Source organism: Cucurbita moschata, unplaced genomic scaffold (genome assembly GCF_002738365.1).
Source record: "Cucurbita moschata cultivar Rifu unplaced genomic scaffold, Cmos_1.0 Cmo_Scf00016, whole genome shotgun sequence".
Lineage (NCBI taxonomy): Eukaryota > Viridiplantae > Streptophyta > Magnoliopsida > Cucurbitales > Cucurbitaceae > Cucurbita > Cucurbita moschata.
In genome coordinates, this window is record NW_019268532.1 from 3,797,101 (window position 1) to 3,818,236 (window position 21,136).

The 21,136-nt window shown below is 42.7% G+C and overlaps 2 protein-coding genes and 1 long non-coding RNA gene across 5 annotated transcripts in view; 2 read left to right on the forward strand and 1 right to left on the reverse strand.

Moving 5' to 3' along the window:
* The first annotated feature begins 2,933 nt into the window (after positions 1-2,933).
* On the forward strand, positions 2,934-16,550 carry LOC111454217 (WD repeat-containing protein DWA2-like). Of its 3 annotated transcripts, XR_002712391.1 has the most exons (6): positions 2,934-3,010; positions 3,121-3,204; positions 3,294-3,426; positions 13,783-13,893; positions 14,212-14,311; positions 15,200-16,550. XR_002712391.1 is itself a non-coding variant. In XM_023095603.1 (4 exons), the coding sequence occupies exons 1-4, from the start codon at positions 2,966-2,968 to the stop codon at positions 13,833-13,835; spliced, it is 315 nt and encodes a 104-aa protein (XP_022951371.1). In that variant the 5' UTR covers positions 2,940-2,965; the 3' UTR covers positions 13,836-13,993. The 3 variants fall into 3 exon arrangements, 1 of the variants encoding a protein (XP_022951371.1); XR_002712390.1 differs by lacking the exon at positions 15,200-16,550 and having other exon boundaries at positions 2,940-3,010; positions 14,212-14,493; XM_023095603.1 differs by lacking the exons at positions 14,212-14,311; positions 15,200-16,550 and having other exon boundaries at positions 2,940-3,010; positions 13,783-13,993.
* Positions 12,809-13,670, reverse strand: LOC111454219. The gene is made up of 2 exons (XR_002712393.1): positions 13,204-13,670; positions 12,809-13,099 (listed from the first exon to the last, which is right to left on the reverse strand). It is a non-coding gene; the product is annotated as an uncharacterized LOC111454219 (long non-coding RNA).
* Positions 16,551-18,232: 1,682 nt separating the features above from the next.
* The window catches only part of LOC111454216 (WD repeat-containing protein DWA2-like), a 3,860-nt gene continuing 956 nt past the window's right edge, over positions 18,233-21,136 (forward strand). The window contains exons 1-7 of the mRNA XM_023095601.1: positions 18,233-18,386; positions 18,905-19,005; positions 19,322-19,394; positions 19,592-19,680; positions 19,794-19,839; positions 20,630-20,858; positions 20,945-21,003. Of these exons, the coding sequence (XP_022951369.1) occupies positions 18,929-19,005; positions 19,322-19,394; positions 19,592-19,680; positions 19,794-19,839; positions 20,630-20,858; positions 20,945-21,003 (573 nt within the window). The 5' untranslated portion in view covers positions 18,233-18,386; positions 18,905-18,928. The remainder of the gene's footprint in view (positions 18,387-18,904; positions 19,006-19,321; positions 19,395-19,591; positions 19,681-19,793; positions 19,840-20,629; positions 20,859-20,944; positions 21,004-21,136) is intronic.

Consider the following 21,136-nt stretch of genomic DNA (forward strand, 5'->3'; position numbering starts at 1 on the left):
GGCCTTTGAATTCCTAGTAATGCCCTTTGGCCTGACAAACGCCCCAGCTACGTTCTGCACGTTGATGAACCAAGTTTTCTACGAATACCTGGATCAATTCGTCATAGTATACCTCGATGACATTGTTGTTTACAGCACAACCCTCGAGGAACACAAAGTGCATTTGAAGTTAGTGTTTGACAAGCTCCGGCAGAACCAGCTGTATGTGAAGAAGGAGAAATGTGCATTCGCACAAACATGCATCAACTTCCTTGGACATGTCGTCAGATGTGGACAAATTAGTATGGATAGCGACAAGATAAAAGCTATCCAAGAATGGAAGGTTCCTACTTCCGTATCTGAGTTGCGGTCCTTCTTAGGACTAGCCAACTACTATAGGCGGTTCGTCGAAGGGTTTTCACGACGAGCCGCCCCATTGACAGAGCTGTTGAAGAAAGACCACCCTTGGTTGTGGTCGAATGATTGTCAAATGGCCTTTGAAAATCTGAAAACAACCATGACGAGGGGTCCTGTCCTCGGGTTGGTAGACGTCACAAAGCCATTTGAAGTAGAAACCGATGCTTCCGACTTTGCTCTCGGGGGAGTCCTTATTCAAGAAGGCCACCCCATCGCTTATGAAAGTCGAAAGCTCAACGATGCCGAACGAAGATACACTGTCTCCGAGAAAGAAATGCTGGCCGTAGTCCATTGCCTTCGAGTCTGGAGACAGTATCTCTTAGGCTCACAGTTCGTAGTGAAGACGGATAACAGCGCCACTTGCCACTTCTTTGATCAACCAAAATTAACAGCAAAACAAGCCCGGTGGCAGGAGTCGTTGGCCGAATTCGACTTCAAGTTCGAACACAAAGCAGGAAAGAGTAATCAAGCAGCCGACGCGCTGAGTCGGAAGGGCGAACATGCGGCCCTGTGCATGTTAGCCCATATTCATTCAAGTAAGATCGATGGATCGATGCGCGACATCATCAAGGAACATTTACACAAAGACCCATCGGCCAAAGCTGTTGTCGAACTAGCTAAGGCTGGAAAGACACGGCAGTTTTGGGTTGAGGGGGACCTCCTGATAACCAAAGGAAACAGATTGTACGTCCCAAGAACAGGGGAACTGAGGAAGAAGCTCATTCAGGAATGTCATGATACCTTGTGGGCCGGACATCCTGGGTGGCAAAGAACATACGCCCTAATAAAGAAGGGGTACTTCTGGCCAAACATGCGAGACGACATCATGCAATACACCAAGACGTGCCTCATCTGCCAACAGGATAAGGTCGAGAAAGCCAAAGTCTCTGGACTCTTGGAACCTCTACCTGTGCCAACAAGACCCTGGGAAAGTGTATCCCTGGACTTCATAACACACCTCCCAAAGGTCGGGGAATATGACGCCATCTTGGTTATTGTAGACCGATTCTCCAAGTATGCGACATTCATCCCCACTCCCAAATTATGCTCGGCGGAACTCACAGTCCAACTGTTTTTCAAACACGTTGTAAAGTTATGGGGCATTCCGTCAAGCATCATCAGTGATAGGGATGACAGATTCATTGGGACATTCTGGACTGAGTTATTCGCTTTCTTGGGAACAACCTTAAACATCTCCTCGAGTTATCACCCTCAAACCGATGGACAGACAGAACGGTTCAATTGCTTGCTCGAAGAATATTTACGTCAGTTCGTCGACGCTCGCCAAAAGAACTGGATACAATTGTTAGATGTCGCCCAATTTTGCTTCAATTGTCAAACCAGCTCATCTACCGAGAAGAGTCCCTTCGAAATTGTAAGTGGACGACAACCGGCCTTACCCCATATTATTGATCATCCTTATGCAGGAAAAAACCCTCAAGCTCACAACTTTACGAGGGAATGGAAGCAGACGACAGATATAGCCCGGGCATATTTAGAGAAGGCTTCCAAACATATGAAGAAATGGGCGGACAAGAAGCGTCGCCCCCTTCATTTCCGTGCAGGAGATCAAGTCCTTATCAAGCTGAGATCGGAACAGATCAGATTTCGTAGCCGAAAGAACCAGAGACTAGTTCGTAAATATGAAGGCCCGGTTGAAGTCCTTAAAAAGATCGGGGCTACCTCCTACAGAGTTGCACTGCCCGCGTGGATGAAAATCCACCCCGTCATTCATGTGAGCAACTTGAAGCCTTATCACCCTGATCCAGACGACGACCAACGAAATGCAACCACAAGACCGAACATCGATCTGAAGCAAAAAGAAACAAAGGAAGTGGAAGAGATCCTAGCCGACAGAGTTAGGAAGATAGGAAGACATGTACGGACGATTCGTGAATTCCTTGTCAAATGGAAGAATCTCCCTACAGAGGAAACAAGCTGGGAACGCGCCGAAGATCTGAACTCCGCCGCCACCCACATCGCAAGGTATGAAAGTAGTCGGTTGACAGGGACGTCAACCAATTAGGTGGGGGAGGATGTCACGGTCATGCTTGTCCAGGGCATGTTGCCCATGGCCGCATGCCCATGACAAGCCAAACCCTTGTCATGTCTTTTCATTCTAGTGTTTTTCCTTTTGTAATTCTAGAGCGTATGACACCTCAAAAATATCATGTCTAGGCCTGCCAGAACTAAAATGGCCCAGAATGTGCTATAGGGGGATATGACTAGTCGTCAACTTCTCCCTACCTAAGGTTATATATGCTAAGTCGTTGTTATCTTTCTCTTGCTTGCTTATATAACGTCTCTTTCTAAAATCTCTCTCCTCGTTTCTAAAACCTTCTTTTAAAACCGAGGCTAGAGGCTTGACCGTACGTCGCTTGGCCGTAGGCGACGCAAGAACAAATAGGCTGAACTCACTTGTTGCTAGAAAGTGAGTGCCGCACAATCGCTAGTCCGCTGCCTTCGAAAGCGCGATTGTGTCACTCAGCTTCATTAGGATGGGGCTTCCTGCCAACGATTTCATGAGCGCGTTACCGTTTGATCATCGTTGAGTGTTTCATTATCCACCATGCAAGGTGGATCATCAGGCATTGGCTACGGGCTGAAATACCAGGTCAATGTTGTTCAATTTCTGATGACAAATGTATTCATGGTATTGCAACTCCATAGATCTTCTTCACTATAAACCCTAATTCCCATTTTCGAAATTGTTTTCTTCTCCAGGCTCGATGCATCGCTGATGTCAAAGCAGATACAGATCACACCAGCTTCATCACCGGTACTCTCAGTCTCAAAGACGAAAATGAGGTTACTCTCAGTCTTACGTCGATTGATTTCATTGCATCATTGTATTGTTTGTTTTATGCATGGATCTGATACATTTTGAAGTCTATTAGGCGCATTTGATTCGTCTCTCGTCGAGTGGATCCGAGCTCATATGCGAGGGTTTGTTTTCTCACCCCAATGAGATCTGGGACCTCGCATCTTGCCCCTTCGACCAACGCATTTTCTCTACCGTCTTCTCCACTGGTAATTAATTGATTGCACAAAACTCAATTTTCTGTTGTGCATTCTTCTGATGCGTTGCTTTTTTATACCGCCATTTTACAAGTTTCCTTAATGTTGACTCATAAATTCTCAAAGAATACAGAGCTAAAGAGAATGATCACAAAGGGATGATATTTTTCACTGAGAATGATCAAAAGTGCACTAGCCTTCATATAGGCATACTGTGAATACAAATGAATAAATGATAAACAGTTCAATCAACTGGCTTAGAAAACACATCAGCAATCTTAGATAGCACACCAACAGCAACAATACTACGACAGAGACGAACAACACTACAATAGAGACGAACTTCAAAAAGAAAAGTTGCCACAAAAAGCAGATAACACCGAACCACTTATCATAGGATTTGAAATACCTTTAGCCTGATGCATATTAGTCTTAAACAAAAGATCGAAGATATATTTTTGTCTAAGATAGAAACAAATCCAAATTCCCAGCAGGTGTATTAGAAACTTCAACCCCTAAAAAATAACTCAAAAGACAAACTTCTTTTGGAGAATTTTTTTTTATGTAGGGAGCTGACAAGAAGTTCGATCATAGTAGTAGAGCTGCCAATAATTCCTATGTCTTTAACATATACTAAAACATAATAAGATGGCAAACCAATAAAGAGGAATCAGCTTGAGAATTCTCAAATTCAAGTGAATGAAAAAAAGTACTTTGTTGATATCTACTTGTCGTAAAGACCAACCATGAGCCAATGCAAGAGAAAACAAGACTCGTTATTGTAGTAGGCTTTACCACAGGGCTTTGAGGTTTTTGTGTCTAAATCAGCCTCATGAGGAAATCTTGAGCAACAAACAGCTTTAGATCCATCTGAGTTTTGCATATTTGGAATACCCATTTGTAACATATAATCTTCTTATCCATAGGAGGAAACACCAAAAACCAAGTATCATTAGCAATCAAAGCATTTTATTCCTCCTTCATAGCTTTTATCCCATGCTCATACTTGGAAGCCTCCTTAAGATTTGGTGGTTCATGTTCAACATACTGAGTCGGAAAGACTTTTGGTTGAAAAAACCGTACTTACCTTGTGCGATCAAAGAGTGTTGACTCATCAGGAAACACAGGTAGAGACAATGAGAAAGAAGAAGCATTAGATGTAGAAGATTTAGAGACATGGTTGGAAGTCTCGGGTAAAGGTAAGGATGAAGAATCGGGTAAATGCAAAGATGAAGATTCAGTAAGGACAAAAGGGAATCACTTGAAGGGCTAGAAGATGTTGGATGGGACAAGACAACATTAGGCTCATTGATAGGTTCAGTGAAGATGTGTTTGACAAATTCTAAAGATGATTTTGGTCAAAAGAAAAAGGACAAATAGACGAGAGTTTATTTGTATCTAAAGTAGTTGGCTGGGAAAATTTGAACGAGGATAAAAAGGATGAGGTAGGAAATTTATTTATGTACAATCTTCCCAAGGAAGAAAGACATTTATATCCTATTTTAATATGGCTCTAGCCAAAAAAGATACAAGGGGTAAATCTATGTTCAATTTTATGGAACTCTCCCATGGTCTTTGTGGTACAGGCTTTGGGGAGCCTTAGGAGTCTGTTTTGCTTGTTCTTGTCCTATTGTCACATAAGACACGTCTTCACTTAGTCAACAACGTTGTCTTGCATACCTGACTAATAATTCCTCTGTGCTTGCAACATTGTGTTCGCATGCTTTAAGGGCAGTTGAGAGTATTTGTAACAACAGCTATCTAACGCATCAAATCACGAATCACCACGTGGACTCAAGGGTAAAAGCCATACAACATTTGACTTTTATAAAACGGGAGACACAAAAGTTAAAATTTCCTGATATGCATTTCAAAATTTAAGATAATTCTAAAAACATAACGGGATTTGTGAAGTCACATAAAAAAGAAAACAGTTACAAAATATCATGAGTTTTCCAAGATAAGCATCAAAATGATATTAAAAATGACATGAAAAGAGAGGACTCGATCTAAGGGCCTCTTTTGCAGATGCACGACTCCGCACGTTCCCGCTGCCGACATCGATTTACTTTCCACCTGAACAAATAGAAACAACGTGGAATGAGCATTAAAATACTCAGTAAGCTACCTACTTGAGGCTCTTGTCAGACTTAATCCTATTCACGGAATCCTAGATTATGTGCTCGAAACTGTCTCTAACAAAATTCGGTGTGGTCTCAAGAAAAGATTCTATGGTTACTCATTGATATGAATTCTCTTTACCCATCTACCTATCGAGCTTAAATTAGTGGATTCTCCCTAGTGGTGTCGAGCAACATCTACCTGTTCCTAAGATCAGTAACTACGTGCCACTATGCCCCCTTCAGGCTAGGTTAGTAAACTACCTGTCTTACACCCCGTTGGGTTCATAACAGTAAAACTACTCGTTTTAGGAATAGTAATTACTTGTTATTTTGCCTTTCCAGGCTAGGACAGTAAACTACCTGTCACTATGCAAACGTAACAAGTAAACTACTCGTTTTAGGAATAGTAATTACTTGTTATTTTGCCTTTCCAGGCTAGGACAGTAAACTACCTGTCACTATGCAAACGTAACAAGTAAACTACCCTCGTCGGGGTGGATCAGTAAAAAGACATTGGCTCTCCCCACTAGACACGATTTGGTACTACAGTAGTATACTCCTTATGGCTACTCATGTAACGATCGCTCTCCGACGCATCGAATCATAAATCGCTACGTGGACTCTGGGGTAAAAGTCTTACAACATTTTCATTTTTATAAAACGGGAGACACAAGAAAATTAAAGTTATTTGATAGCATTTAAAATCCAAAATAGTTTCAAAACATACGGGATCCGCGGAGTCACATCAAAAGAAATCAGTTACAAAATAGCATAAGTTTTCCCAAAATAAACATCAAAATGACAATAAAACAACATGGACAGAGGGGACTCGATCTAAGGGTCTCCACTGCAGCTGCACGACTCTGCATGTTCCCGCCACCGACATCAGTCTACTTAACACCTGAAAAAAATAGCAACAACATGGGATGAGTATAAAAATACTCAGTAAGCAACCTACTTGTAGGCTCTTATCGGACTTAATCCTATTCACGGAATCTTTGGCTATGTGCTCAAATCTATCTCTAGCAAAGTCTACTGTGGTCTCAAAAGAAGACCCTATGGATTCTCATTGATATGGATTTTATTCCATACCTAACTATCTACTGAGCTCAAATCAGGGATTCCGCCTAGTGGTGCCTGGTGACACAATCGCGCTTTCGAAGGCAGCGAACTAGCGATTGTGCGGCACTCACTTTCTAGCAACAAGTGAGTTCAGCCTATTTGTTCTTGCGTTGCATACGGCCAAGCGACGTACGGTCGAGCCTCTAGCCTCGGTTTTAAAAGAAGGTTTTAGAAAACGAGGAGAGAGAGAGATTTTAGAAAGAGAGATTTTAGAAAGAAACGTTATATAAGCAAGCAAGAGAAAGATAACAACGGCTTAGCGTATATAACCTTGGGTAGGGAGAAGTTGACGACTAGTCATATCCCCCTATAATACATTCTGGGCCATTTTAGTTCTGGCAGGCCTAGACATGATATTTTTGAGGTGTCATACGCTCTAGAATTACAAAAGGAAAAACACTAGAATGAAAAGACATGACAAGGGTTTGGCTTGTCATGGGCATGCGGCCATGGGCAACATGCCCTGGACAAGCATGACCGTGACATCCTCCCCCACCTAATTGGTTGACGTCCCTGTCAACCGACTACTTTCATACCTTGCGATGTGGGTGGCGGCGGAGTTCAGATCTTCGGCGCGTTCCCAGCTTGTTTCCTCTGTAGGGAGATTCTTCCATTTGACAAGGAATTCACGAATCGTCCGTACAGGTCTTCCTATCTTCCTAACCCTGTCGGCTAGGATCTCTTCCACTTCCTTTGTTTCTTTTTGCTTCAGATCGATGTTCGGTCTCGTGGTTGCATTTTGTTGGTCGTCGTTTGGATCAGGGTGATAGGGCTTCAAGTTGCTCACATGAATAACGGGGTGGATTTTCATCCACGCGGGTAGTGCAACTCGGTAGGAGGTAGCCCCGATCTTTTTAAGGACTTCAACCGGGCCTTCATATTTACGAACTAGTCTCTGGTCCTTTCGGCTACAAAATCTGATCTGTTCCGGTCTCAGCTTGATAAGGACTTGATCTCCTGCACGGAAATGAAGGGGGCGACGCTTCTTGTCCGCCCATTTCTTCATATGCTTGGAAGCCTTCTCTAAATATGCCCGAGCTATATCTGTCGTCTGCTTCCATTCCCTTGTAAAGTTGTGAGCTTGAGGGTTTTTTCCTGCATAAGGATGATCAATAATATGGGGTAAGGCCGGTTGTCATCCACTTACAATTTCGAAGGGACTCTTCCCTGTAGATGAGCTGGTTTGACAATTGAAGCAAAATTGGGCGACATCTAACAATTGTATCCAGTTCTTTTGGCGAGCGTCGACGAAGTGATGTAAGTATTCTTCGAGCAAGAAATTGAACCGTTCTGTCTGTCCATCGGTTTGAGGGTGATAACTCGAGGAGATGTTTAAGGTTGTTCCCAAGAAAGCGAATAACTCAGTCCAGAATGTCCCAATGAATCTGCCATCCCTATCACTGATGATGCTCGACGGAATGCCCGATAACTTTACAACGTGTTTGAAAAACAGTTGGGCTGTGAGTTCCGCCGAGCATAATTTGGGAGTGGGGATGAATGTCGCATATTTGGAGAATCGGTCTACAATAACCAAGATGGCGTCATATTCCCCGACCTTTGGGAGGTGTGTTATGAAATCTAGGGATACACTTTCCCAGGGTCTTGTTGGCACAGGTAGAGGTTCCAAGAGTCCAGAGACTTTGGCTTTCTCGACCTTATTCTGTTGGCAGATGAGGCACGTCTTGGTGTATTGCATGATGTCGTCTCGCATGTTTGGCCAGAAGTACCCCTTCTTTATTAGGGCGTATGTTCTTTGCCACCCAGGATGTCCGGCCCACAAGGTATCATGACATTCCTAAATGAGCTTCTTCCTCAGTTCCCCTGTTCTTGGGACGTACAATCTGTTTCCTTTGGTTATCAGGAGGTCCCCCTCAACCCAAAACTGTCGTGTCTTTCCAGCCTTAGCTAGTTCGACAACAGCTTTGGCCGATGGGTCTTTGTGTAAATGTTCCTTGATGATGTCGCGCATCGATCCATCGATCTTACTTGAATGAATATGGGCTAACATGCACAGGGCCGCATGTTCGCCCTTCCGACTCAGCGCGTCGGCTGCTTGATTACTCTTTCCTGTTTTGTGTTTGAACTTGAAGTCGAATTCGGCCAACGACTCCTGCCACCGGGCTTGTTTTGCTGTTAATTTTGGTTGATCAAAGAAGTGGCAAGTGGCGCTGTTATCCGTCTTCACTACGAACTGTGATCCTAAGAGATACTGTCTCCAGACTCGAAGGCAATGGACTACAGCCAACATTTCTTTCTCGGAGACCGTGTATCTTTGTTCGGCATCGTTGAGCTTTCGACTTTCGTAAGCGATGGGGTGGCCTTCTTGAATAAGGACTCCACCGAGAGCAAAGTCGGAAGCATCGGTTTCTACTTCAAATGGCTTTGTGACGTCTACCAACCCGAGGACAGGACCCCTCGTCATGGTTGTTTTCAGATTTTCAAAGGCCATTTGACAATCATTCGACCACGACCAAGGGTGGTCTTTCTTCAACAGCTCTGTCAATGGGGCGGCTCGTCGTGAAAACCCTTCGACGAATCGCCTATAGTAGTTGGCTAGTCCTAAGAAGGACCGCAACTCAGATACGGAAGTAGGAACCTTCCATTCTTGGATAGCTTTTATCTTGTCGCTATCCATACTAATTTGTCCACATCTGACGACATGTCCAAGGAAGTTGATGCATGTTTGTGCGAATGCACATTTCTCCTTCTTCACATACAGCTGGTTCTGCCGGAGCTTGTCAAACACTAACTTCAAATGCACTTTGTGTTCCTCGAGGGTTGTGCTGTAAACAACAATGTTGTCGAGGTATACTATGACGAACTGATCCAGGTATTCGTAGAAAACCTGGTTCATCAACGTGCAGAACGTAGCTGGGGCGTTTGTCAAGCCAAAGGGCATTACTAGGGATTCAAAGGCCCCATATCTTGTTACGCACGTCGTCTTGGGTTCGTCCCCTTCGGCAATGCGTACTTGATAATATCCTGATCGTAAGTCCAACTTCGTGAAGTACTTAGCCCCGTGAAGTTGGTCGAACAAGTTAGATATTATCGGCAGAGGATATTTGTTGCGTACTGTCACCTTGTTTAAGGCTCTATAGTCTATGCACAGACGCAACGTCCCATCCTTCTTCTTCTAGAACAGTACGGGGGCTCCATAAGGGGCCTTTGCCGGGTGAATGAATCCCGCCTTCAACAACTCATCCAGTTGTTTCCTCAATTCGGCTAACTCAGGCGGAGCCATCCGGTATGCGTTCTTTGCTGGTGGCTTAACCCCGGGAAGGAGTTCGATTTCGTGGTCAATGCCTCGACGAGGGGGTAGTGTTTGTGGTAGACTCTCCGGCATTATGTCGGTATAGCTGTCTAGTACTTCCTTGATTTCCTCTGGGACAGTCTCTTCGGTGGTTGCTTCTTCTATCAGTGGTATGGCCATGAATGTAGGTTCCTCTCGTGCATTTCAGTTGTATGGCTGAGATCATTCGAAGATTACCTGGTTGCTTGATGCTTGCAGGTATTACTGTGGGGTTACGGTCGGTGATCACCAAGCATTTTGCCAATGGCATTGGGATGACCTTGTGTTCTAGGAGGAACTCCATCCCAAGTACCACGTCGAAGTCGTCCATGCGAACCACGACAAGGTCTAGCTCTCTAGTCCAATCCCCTATTTTGAAGGGGACTCTCTTAGAAACTCCCACAATAGGCAAGGCCTTGGAGTTGACAGCTTTCATTTTCCCCGGGTCTTTTCCTATGGTGAGTCCCAATCTTCTGGCTTCTTGATCGACAATGAAGTTGTGGGTTGCTCCAGAGTCTATCAGAGTGCTCTTGCTCGGTTGAGAGTTTATTGTGGCATTTAGAACATGAGCCCTTTCTCTATTACCTCCTTCGGTTCGACTTTCCGTTGGAGGGCTGACAAGAATTTGAGTGCGCCCATTCGGGGGTTGTCGTGATCTTCCTTCTTGTCTAGCAAAGTCTAGACCCTTGCTTCATTGCTCTCTTGAGTGGACACTTGAAGTGCAGTGAGAGAGGCCCGGTGAGGACAGTAGGATACCTTGTGGGGGCCTTTACACAGCATGCATTGCAAAGGCGTCGTCGGGTGGTTCCTTTGATGGTAAGGCCCTCGAGATGTCCCCGCTTGATTGTTCTGAGGAGGTCTATCCGTCCATCCATTCGGTCTGTTGGGGCTTCCATTTCGCTGGCCTGGTGGTCTGTATGGTTTGCCCCCATTGTTTGGGGCTGGTGTCGCTCTTCTTTGGGATCCTGCTTCGTTTCCACAGTCTACGAGTCTCTCGGCGTAGGCCATTGCGGCAGCTAGGGTTTGGACCCTGTTCTCATGTATCTTTGTTTTGGCCCACGGATGTAGACCATTTATGAAGAAGAACACCTTGTCCTTCTCTGCTGTGCCCCTGATATCCAGCATCAGGGTTGAGAACTGTCTGACGTAGTCCCGTATGTTTCCAGTGTGTTTCAAGGCTACTATTTTCTCCATTGCTGTATGCCCTGCGTTTTCGGGGAGGAATTGTTCCCTCAACTCTCTCTTGAGGTCCTCCCATGAGTCGATGGTGCACAATCCATCCTCGATGTCTTGCACCTTCGTACGCCACCACAGTTTGGCGTCGTCTATGAGATATATCGCGGCTACAGTCACCTTCTTGTCGTCGGTACAAGCCGTTGTGGCTTTGAAGTACTGTTCGACGTCAAAGATGAAGTTCTCCAACTCTTTGGCGTCTCGATTCCCTTTGAAGGCTCTAGGGTCTGGGAACCTTAGTTTGTTGGATCCTGTACTAGTTTGTCCAGCTGCGACACCTTCCACGGCTTTCATGGTAATTTCAATTCGAGTGCTCATGGCGGCCATCCTTTCTTGGAGGTCGTCGACTGTTGTTCTGAATTCATCAGCCAATCCATTGAACAAACTCATCATTGTGTTTTGTAGTACATCGAACTCTTCGCCACGTCCCTCTTTGTGTGCGACAGAGCTATCCGGACTATCAGACGGTTTTGGGCTGCTCGTAGGAGCAACTCTTTCTTCGAGCGAGGTCACTCGAAACAACAGTTCTGCGATTGGCAACCCATCCAGGCGGTTGCCCATTGCGTCGACTTGGACGACTTTCTCACTCAGTTCGGTCACCTGTGTTTCCAGGAAACGGAGGGTGTCAGGGACTTCTTTGAGGAACAGCATTTCCTCCTCTATTAGCGTAAGCCGGTCGGCTTGTGCTTTGGGTGTCGACTTTGTCGTCAACATGATCTCGGTCTGTATGACGTTACGGAGCTAACAAAGCTCTGATACCACTTGACACAATCGCGCTTTCGAAGGCAGCGGACTAGCGATTGTGCGGCACTCACTTTCTAGCGACAAGTGAGTTCAGCCTATTTGTTCTTGCGTCGCCTACGGCCAAGCGACGTACGGTCGAGCCTCTAGCCTCGGTTTTAAAAGAAGGTTTTAGAAAACGAGGAGAGAGAGATTTTAGAAAGAGAGATTTTAGAAAGAGAGATTTTAGAAAGAGACGTTATATAAGCAAGCAAGAGAAAGATAACAACAGCTTAGCATATATAACCTTGGGTAGGGAGAAGTTGACGACTAGTCATATCCCCCTGTAGTACATTCTGGGCCATTTTAGTTCTGGCAGGCCTAGACATGATATTTTTGAGGTGTCATAGGCTCTAGAATTACAAAAGGAAAAACACTAGAATGAAAAGACATGACAAGGGTTTGGCTTGTCATGGGCATGCGGCCATGGGCAACATGCCCTGGACAAGCATGATTGTGACACCTGGCATCAACTACCTGTTCCTGAGAATCAGTAACTACTTGCCGCCCTGCCGAGTTGGTTCAGTAAACTACCTATCTTACACACCTGTCGGGTTTAGATAAGTAAAAGGCCATGGCTCTCCCCACTAGGCACCCCTGACGTAGTACTACAATAGTATACTCACTATGCCCACCCATATCCACTATAGGTGCCAATTAAAAGACGGTAACTCATAATCTATGAAATTCATAATTCACGCTATCTAGCACATAGCAAATGGTCCAATTCACAAATGGGCAATAATGGGCTATCCAAACCCCAAATCAAAGTAGAACAAAGTATCAAGGCTCACATCATACTCATCATGCAAATCAAGAAATAACAATCTACCTTGACATCTTAGGAAACACATAAACCCAAACTCCTATCAGATAATTTCACATTTATGCATGCGGAAGCTATATAACCCTAACTATATCAAGGTATAATCATTCACGATATCGAAGTACAACACACATAAAACTAATGTTAACCAAACTCCTAAGTATAATACTAGATCGTTTGCCCTTACTCCAAACCGACTCCTACAAGCATTTCTTAGAAACTTGTTCCATGCGGTTACTTGTTGTAGGCTTCTCGAACTTGTTTCGGGTCTTCAACAAATTTTCAATTCCTTCAAAGATCTTCAATTAGGTCCTACATTAAAAAAATATATCAAAATTATAGAAGTTGGGTAGAATTTGAGTCAAAACGATGCAAATTTGCGAGAATTGGGTCTCTGAACCTTGAGTCATGTTTACCTTCGGGTTTGTTTTGGGTACTGGGTCGGAGTCAGCTAGATGGGTCGGATCGGGCCGGTGTTGACTTTTGGGTCACTAGGCGGGTAGGGTCGGTTGGCGGGTCAGTGCGGTTTGGTACAGCGGGTCGATTTGGTCCAACGGTTGGTTAAATCTAGCGATCGGCTCCTTCCTCCCCGCAACTTTCCTTCACTTCTTCAACTTCTGTCATCGTTCCTTTTTCCCTCTTATTCGACCCTTGATCGTTCGACTTTGTTTACCAGCAACAGTAGTTCCTTGCAAGCTTATGGTTTCGTTGATATTTTCTCCCGCGGGGTTGCTTGGACTCCAACAAAGCACTTGCCCTTTCCCTCTGATTTAACATCTTGGTTCAAACCCCCTCCCTCAGATTTATTGGTCTTTTACCCACGGAAGTGAGAATTGTGTAGTTGACTTGTTATTCACGCGTTTTCATTCTCTCTATTCTTCGCATCTCGACCACAGTTGTTTTATGGGGTTTCATTCTGTTGTAATGGATTCTTCTAAATTCTCTATTTTTTTTTTTCACTTTTCTTTGAATTGATCCTCCTCCATTTTCATAAGGTGAAACTTCGAAGCAGCAATATGGCAAATCCCGGAGTTATATGGCGAATTGAATTCTCCTCAGTTGGAAAAGGTTACATCACTTAATGACCATGCTAGTAAGATCAACTGGTGAGCACTAGTCAGAAGCAATTCTTTTTTCTGGTTACAATTGTGTCCAATTGCATTTGGCCTATTTGAATTTCATATTTTGTCAAATGCAGAATACATATAAAATCAATGCTTTTATTCTAATAATTAAAGAAAAATTTATGCTCATGAAAATATACTTTCCTATGCTACTTTTATCCTTCTCTGAATTCTACTCAATTTTTTTTCTTTTCTCACTTGTTTGCTTTCATTGATCCATATGAACTTGTTTCCAATTGTAAATCAATTAACCATTCCCACTATTTGCGTTCTCTTTCCAAACAAAAATCTGCTGGACAGTGTTCTTTGGTGGCCATCTGGTAGACATGATAAGCTGATCAGCATTGATGAGGAAAATATTTTACTATGGAGCTTGGATTGTTCAAGAAAACTTGCTCAGGTAGACTTAACTCGGTAGTGTTTGGTGGTGTGACTGGATTCTATATTATTGAGTTAATTTCACTTTTGCACCACTTTGTTGTATATGCATGGGTAGGCTAAGGTTCAGGTTATAATTTTTTAGATAAGATTGAATTCATTTATCAAGTAAAAACTAGGCCATAGGAGTTAAGGCATCAATCCCCTGACACCCAAAGAATTGCAATCTTTTTTTGTAATTGGTGTTTATAACAAAAGGAAACTGATCTTGTAACACTTTTTTTTCCTCTCTGGAAATACCAATGAGTTGGATTTTTTTTTTCCCTTTCAAACCAAATCTCTGGAACAATTGCTAGAACTACATTGTCTAAAAGGTTTTCAGCTTTTATCCTGTTAAGGTTATCAACAGCAACTGATCTAGGCATTCCAGAACCTCTAGAAAGTAGCCTAGCAGCCTGCTAGACCAAATTCATTTAGAAGTCCCTGCCAATGTTTTGTCACAAACAACAGTTCCCAAAAGGGCAGTTCTGATTTTCCTGCTCTTTTATGCATTACACAATTGGGGAGACTGAGCTTTGCCCAGCTGTCTTTTCGAACAAAGTCATCCATCATCGTTCCTGAGACTGAAGTCCGTAGAAAAAATCTCACTTCTAGAAGAGCTTTCTCCTTCCATAGGCGAAGCCAGCAGATTATAAATGTTTTTCCAAAGTTTTTATCTTTTTGTTAATTGTTCATCTAGTCAGCTAATTAGTAGGGTGTAGATTAGCCCATTAATCCCTGTTAGTAGCCCACTTTTTTAATCGTGTTAAATATTCTTTGGGGATTCTTGGAGATTTTCTCCTTGATGCATGGTCCATCAGTTATTATTGTCCCCTCTTCAATCCATTTTTTCTTATCTTTTTGTTTCCAGCTCATTTCTTCTTTTGCTGCCAAAGCCATAACTTTAGCATTCATCTTCTTCCTTTGTGTATGCTGGATTGTGAAACGGGGCCAGCTTCCTTCAAACTTTCAATGATGGATATTTTTGTCAATAATTGGTTACATTCTGAAGTAATGCATCCGAACACATCTTTGCCCAAGTTTCAATCACATCCTTCAAGCCCTTAAGTTCGATGATAAAGCCATGGCGCAGCCATCCATGAAGGGGTGTTCTTCCGCCAATTTTCTATCATGGGCATGAAGGATTGGTGTTGGAGCCACATATTTTTTAAGCAAAAAGGTGAGGGGCTCATATGATACTGCCCATGTATAAGATCAAGGGAAAGTGGTCTGATATGGGTCTGTTGGCGCGCCTAACCCCGACAATTGTGAACTTGTCGAGGATATCTTTTACGGATAGAAATCTGTCAGTGAGAGTCATAATGGAGGGAATTCTGTTATCGGACTAGGTAAACTGCCCATTCTGCAGGGGAAGGTCATCGAGTTCAGTTAGACACCTCTATTTTGCGGGTGAGTTTATTGTTAGATTTCTCATGGGACCAGCGAGATACATTCTGGAGTTGCTATCTGCACAAGGAAGGAGCTTGTAAATCTGAGGGGAGATCATTATGGAATTCATCGAGTTTTGTACACGAAAAATGGTTAATTGATCACCGTCCCTCCTAATATCAGTTGGAGCCCCATTGACAGCCACCAATTTGTCAAATTCGAAACAGAACCTTAGAACTAGAAATTTGGAAAGTTGTACAACTCAGCATCGACAAATCCCGATGCCCTGATGGATTGACATAAAAAATCTTCAAAAATGTTGGAACGTCCTCAAAGGTGACGTTATGAGGGTGTTCCACATTTGTCTGATTCGCAAAGAAAATAGATGCTTGGACTATTGCTGAATTTCACCCCATCAGTCTTACCACATGCCTCTACATGATGGTTGCTTGGGTCCTATCTGAACGACTTAAGAAGGTTCTTCCTCTCACCATAACAGAATACCAAACTGCTTTTGTCGAGAAGAGACAAATCCTTAGTTCATCACCACATTGAAAATGCCGCTTCCACCCTTTTCTGGTTGACCCGTGGCGGTTATGGGTGATCACACTAATCTTTTGGAGACATCTTTGGCTAGAGATGTGAATGCACTCCTTAGTTCTATTCTGATGGGTCACCCATTCAAGAATGCCCAGGCTCTACTGTGGATTCATAATTCTCATGCTTTCTTTTCTGTCATTTTGAATGAAAGAAGCCAAAGGGTCTTCATGAATAAAGAGCATCCTTTTGATGCTCAAAGGTTTCATGAAATATTGGGAGACTGTCATTTGATTCGTGTGCAATTCTTGATGGTAATATGTTTGTTATTAAGAAAAGGGTTGTTACAATGTGTACTTCCTTTGTCATATCAACTACTTAGAGTGTGTTTGGACTAACTTCCTAAATGATTTTGGAAGTCCAAAAAATTGTATTTGTTGTAAAAGTCTAGAGTGTTTAGTAACAAATAAAAATCACAATTGAAATAATCAAATTGCTTTTAAATAATTTTTGGAAGAAACTTTAAACTTGATTGTATAAAAAGTGATTCTAATGTAATTGACTAGGAATCACTTCATGGTAAAGAATCACTTTTTGAAGTAGTCAACCAAACAAACTTACGGTTAAAATCATTTAAAAAAATGTGGCTAAACAACAAATGTTTTTGGTTAAAGGTGTTTAAATTAGGTGGTATGTCAAACTCACTATTGGTTAGGGGTGTACGCCTAACCTGCTAATTTGAGAACCCAACCCGACCCAACCAATTATAAGGGTTGGGTTGGGTTTAAAAGGACTTCGGGTTCAAGTTTAAAATTCAAATTATTGGGACAACCTGACCCAACCCGAAATCCTTAAAAAAAAAAAAAGGCCTAAGCCCACGTAGCCCGTCCATGAGTCATGTTGTCTGACTTTGCCACATGGCGCACATGCACTCTTCAGGGTGCTGACTTTCTCTCTCTCTCTCCTCTTCGATACACGAGATTAAGTTAATAAGTGTAATGATGATTCATCTCTCTCATTGTCTCTCTACTCTTCATCTTCATTGTACTCATTTCATAGCGTTCATCTTCTCTGTTGACATTGTTTTCATCTCATAGCGGACGTCGACGTCTTTCGCCAGTTACCTCTTTATTTCTCCGTCAAACTCTCTTCTCAGTAGGGGAGTTCATGATCCGGGTTGGATTGGGTTGAGAGATTTTTTTGAACCAACCCAAAAGTTCGGGTTGGCTGGATTGGCAACCCAACCTAACTTGAAAATTTTCACAACCCAATCCTCTATTTTTGGGTTGGGTTCGGGTTGTTCCATACTGAGAAGAGACAAGAAGTGGAGAAACAACCTACCGTCGAGCGGAGAAGTTCGACGGAAAACACAGAGTGTAGAAATCTGGCAGAAATGAAACGGAAAGCCGTGCAGAAAGACAGTCGGTGACGACGTCGAGGAAGTTGAGTGGAGAAATGGGAGCTGAGAAGAGAGTAGATGGAGAAATAAAGAGGTGACTGGTGAGCTAGATCGACGTCTGAAATGAGAACGACGTTAACGGAGAAGATGAACAATGAAGATGAGTAGAGAGAGACAATGAGATAGATGAAGAGAGTGAGAAAGTCTGCATCTTGAATAAGAGAGACAATTATAAAAGAGACCATTACAATAATTAATCCTCTCGTGAATCGAAGAAGAGAGAGAGAGGAAGTCTGCACCTTGAATAGTGCATGTGCGCCATGTGGCAACATGACTGATGGGTGGGCTGTGGGCTTGGGCCTTTTTTATGGTTTTCGAGTTGGGTCGGATTGTCCCAATAATTTAAAATTTGAACCCGAACCCAACCCAAACTAGATCGAGTTCCAAAAAATGAACCCAACCCGAACTCAAAGTCCTTTTAAACCCAACCCAACCCAACCCTTATAATTCGGGTTGGGTCGGGTTGGGTTCTTGGGTTGGGGGGTTGGGTGTACACCCCGACTTCTCAGCTCCCATTTCTCCACTCAACCTCGTCTCTGTGTTTCTCGTCGGACATCGTCTTCGACTGTCTCTCCGCTCGACTTTTCGTTTCATTTCCGTCGGGCTTCTACGCTCTGTTTTTCTCGTTGAACTTCTCCGCTTTGTGTTTCTTTTCGGACTTCTCCGCTTGACGGTAGGTTATTTCTCCACTTCTTGTCTCTTCTCAGTATTAAACAACCCGAAAATTTTCAGGTTGGGTTGGGTTTCCAATCCAACCAACCCGAACTTTTGGGTTGGTTCAAAAAAATCCCTCAACCCGACCCGGACCATGTACATCCCTATTCTTGGTCACTGTTTTTTCTTTTATATGAAAAACCAAGCTTTCATTGGGATCAAATGAACAAATATAAGGAAAATACCAAAAAAAAAAAAAAACCCTCTAAAGGAGCCCTATTAATATAAAAAATAGGCTCTAATCATGCAAAATAAGACCTAAAAACTAATTCTAAAATGCTTTACACACGGAGGCCCAAAGAGAAATCTAACAAGGGACCATACCACACCCCAAGATCTCAAGCCCTCTAAAAATTCTATTGTTTCTTTTCCTTCAAAGACCCCATAAAATAGGACAAAAGCTAGTATAGTCTAGGTGCTCAGTGATTATGAAATGGCGATTTGTGATAATCTTATTTGGGGCTTACTACTATCTAGGTGCAATCGAAGGAGTCAGCTGGGATGCTTCATTATTTGTCTGGAGGGACGTGGGATCCTAGTGAATCATCCGTTCAATTTTGGGATTTAAGGACAATGAAGTATGTTACCATTTATGCTTTATGTTTTTGACAGATGATGCATATATTATGTATTTGTTTTCCATCTGTCTGAGATTAAATTGGTACGTAATTACGTATGCTTCTTTGTGTGTACCCGACGTATATACACCTTTTATGGCGATATACACAGGGATGTTTTATTTGTTTCTTATGTTTTGAGAAGAAAGGAAATAAAACAGGCATTTCATGTTCTTCCTTTTAAACTCGAAGTTTTATTTCAAATAAATTATTTTGTAAAATCGTAGTTTCAATTCTTTGATAAATTCTGCATTGGCTTATGAGATGTTAATTACAGGAAGACAGACTCGATTGCGTGCTCGGCGTATATTCGTAATGTGGATTACAACCCCAAGAGGAAACATTTACTTGTAAGGATTCTTTTTCACTGCGAGTATCAAATTTGAAATCTCTTCTATTTACTAGTGAATGCATATAGAGAAGGTTTTTGTCAAAATATTATACACACTGCCCTTCTGTTCCTTTTTTTTAAAAAATGTGTTTACCACAATATATATTATATTTTTCTTCTCCATCTTGGCATTAAGAAAATGTCCCCTGTTTTAAGGTAACTGCTGAGGATGAAACTGGAATATCTCTCTGGGACCTTAGGAACCCAAAAGTCCCTATTCAACAGCTTCCTGGACACACCCACTGGTAATTTTTAAAAGATACCCCTGTTTTCCCTGGAATGTGTTGAACACTAAAATCTGTTCTGTGCAAATGTTAAATGTTTTAACCGTCATCCTTTGTACTTACTATTTCTGCAGGACTTGTGCTGCTCGTTGTAATCCTGAATATGATGGGCTAATCTTGGTTTGATCTCCTTCTCTCCTCTCCATTTCTATATAGAGTTACTTCTTCTAACCTATTTTACTGTTCCGTTCGTATTTGTTAAATTGCACTTTATACTTCTCTTGCACGTGTTTCTAATTATAATTAACCAAATCTGTGTAAGTTGATGTGATGGCCCAGACCCACCGCTAATAGATATTGTCCTCTTTGGGCTTTCCCTTTCGGGCTTCCCTTCAAGGTTTTTGGGTTTTCCCTTATGAGCTTCCCCATTACGCGTCTGCTAGGGAAAGGTTTCCACACTCTTATAAAGGGTGTTTCGTTCTCCTCCCCAACCAATGTGGGATATCACAATCCACCCCTCTTCAGGGCCCAGCGTCCTCGCTGGCTCTTGTTTCTTTCTCCAATCGATGTGAGACCCCCACCAAATCCACCCCCTTGGGGGTCCAACATCCTTACTGGCACACCGTCTCGTGTCTACCCCCTTCGGGGAATAGTCTCCTCACTGGCACATCGCCCGATGTCTATCTCTGATACCATTTGTGACGGTCCAAACCCACCACTAGCAGATATTGTCCTCTTTGGGCTTTCCCTTTCCGAGCTTCCCCTTAAGGTTTTTGGACTTTCCCTTATAGGCTTCCCCCTACGTCTGCTAGGGAAAGGTTTCCACACCTTTATAAAGGGTATTTTGTTCTCCTCCCCAACCAATATGGGATACCACAGTCAACTGGTGAAATCATTTTTATTTATAGTACAAGGTCTTCCAATTTTTCAATACATCTTTGAGCCAATGTTACGTTGTATATAATTGCAGAGTGCTGGGACTGATTCAGCTGTCAACTTATGGTTGCCATCTGTGTCTAATGGTGAACTGAAATCGGAAAGTTCATGTTCTTGTTTGGGATGTTTCTTTTTCTTTCTCTTTAAAATTTATGCTGATACTTGTTATTTATATAAACTTATGAGCAGGTCGGTTGATTCACCACCACAGCAAGGTGATCCATTATTACATTCTTACAGTGACTACGAAGACAGCGTTTATGGTAACACACCTGTAGCCTTTGTTATTTTAGTATATATATCTCCAGTGGATCAAACTTATCGGTTGGTTATACTTTCAAACTAAAAGGCCTTGCTTGGAGCTGTCGTGAGCCTTGGATCTTTGCATCATTGTCCTATGATGGGAGGGTAAGTAGGCTTCAACTGTTCCCAGATTGACATTGGTTTTCCGAAAAGAAACTGTACCAAATTGTACCCAGTTTACAGTTCTTCTGAATGACATGTTCAGTTCCCTTTTTTTTTTTTTTTTTTTTTTTTTTTT

Excerpts from the sequence above, each read along its gene's own strand:
- LOC111454217 (XM_023095603.1), top strand. The coding sequence starts at position 2,966 with ATGCAAGGTGGATCATCAGGCATTGGCTACGGGCTGAAATACCAG. Across the intron at positions 3,011-3,120 it reads GCTACGGGCTGAAATACCAG|GCTCGATGCATCGCTGATGT; the intron begins GTCAATGTTGTT and ends TTTCTTCTCCAG. Across the intron at positions 3,205-3,293 it reads GTCTCAAAGACGAAAATGAG|GCGCATTTGATTCGTCTCTC; the intron begins GTTACTCTCAGT and ends GAAGTCTATTAG.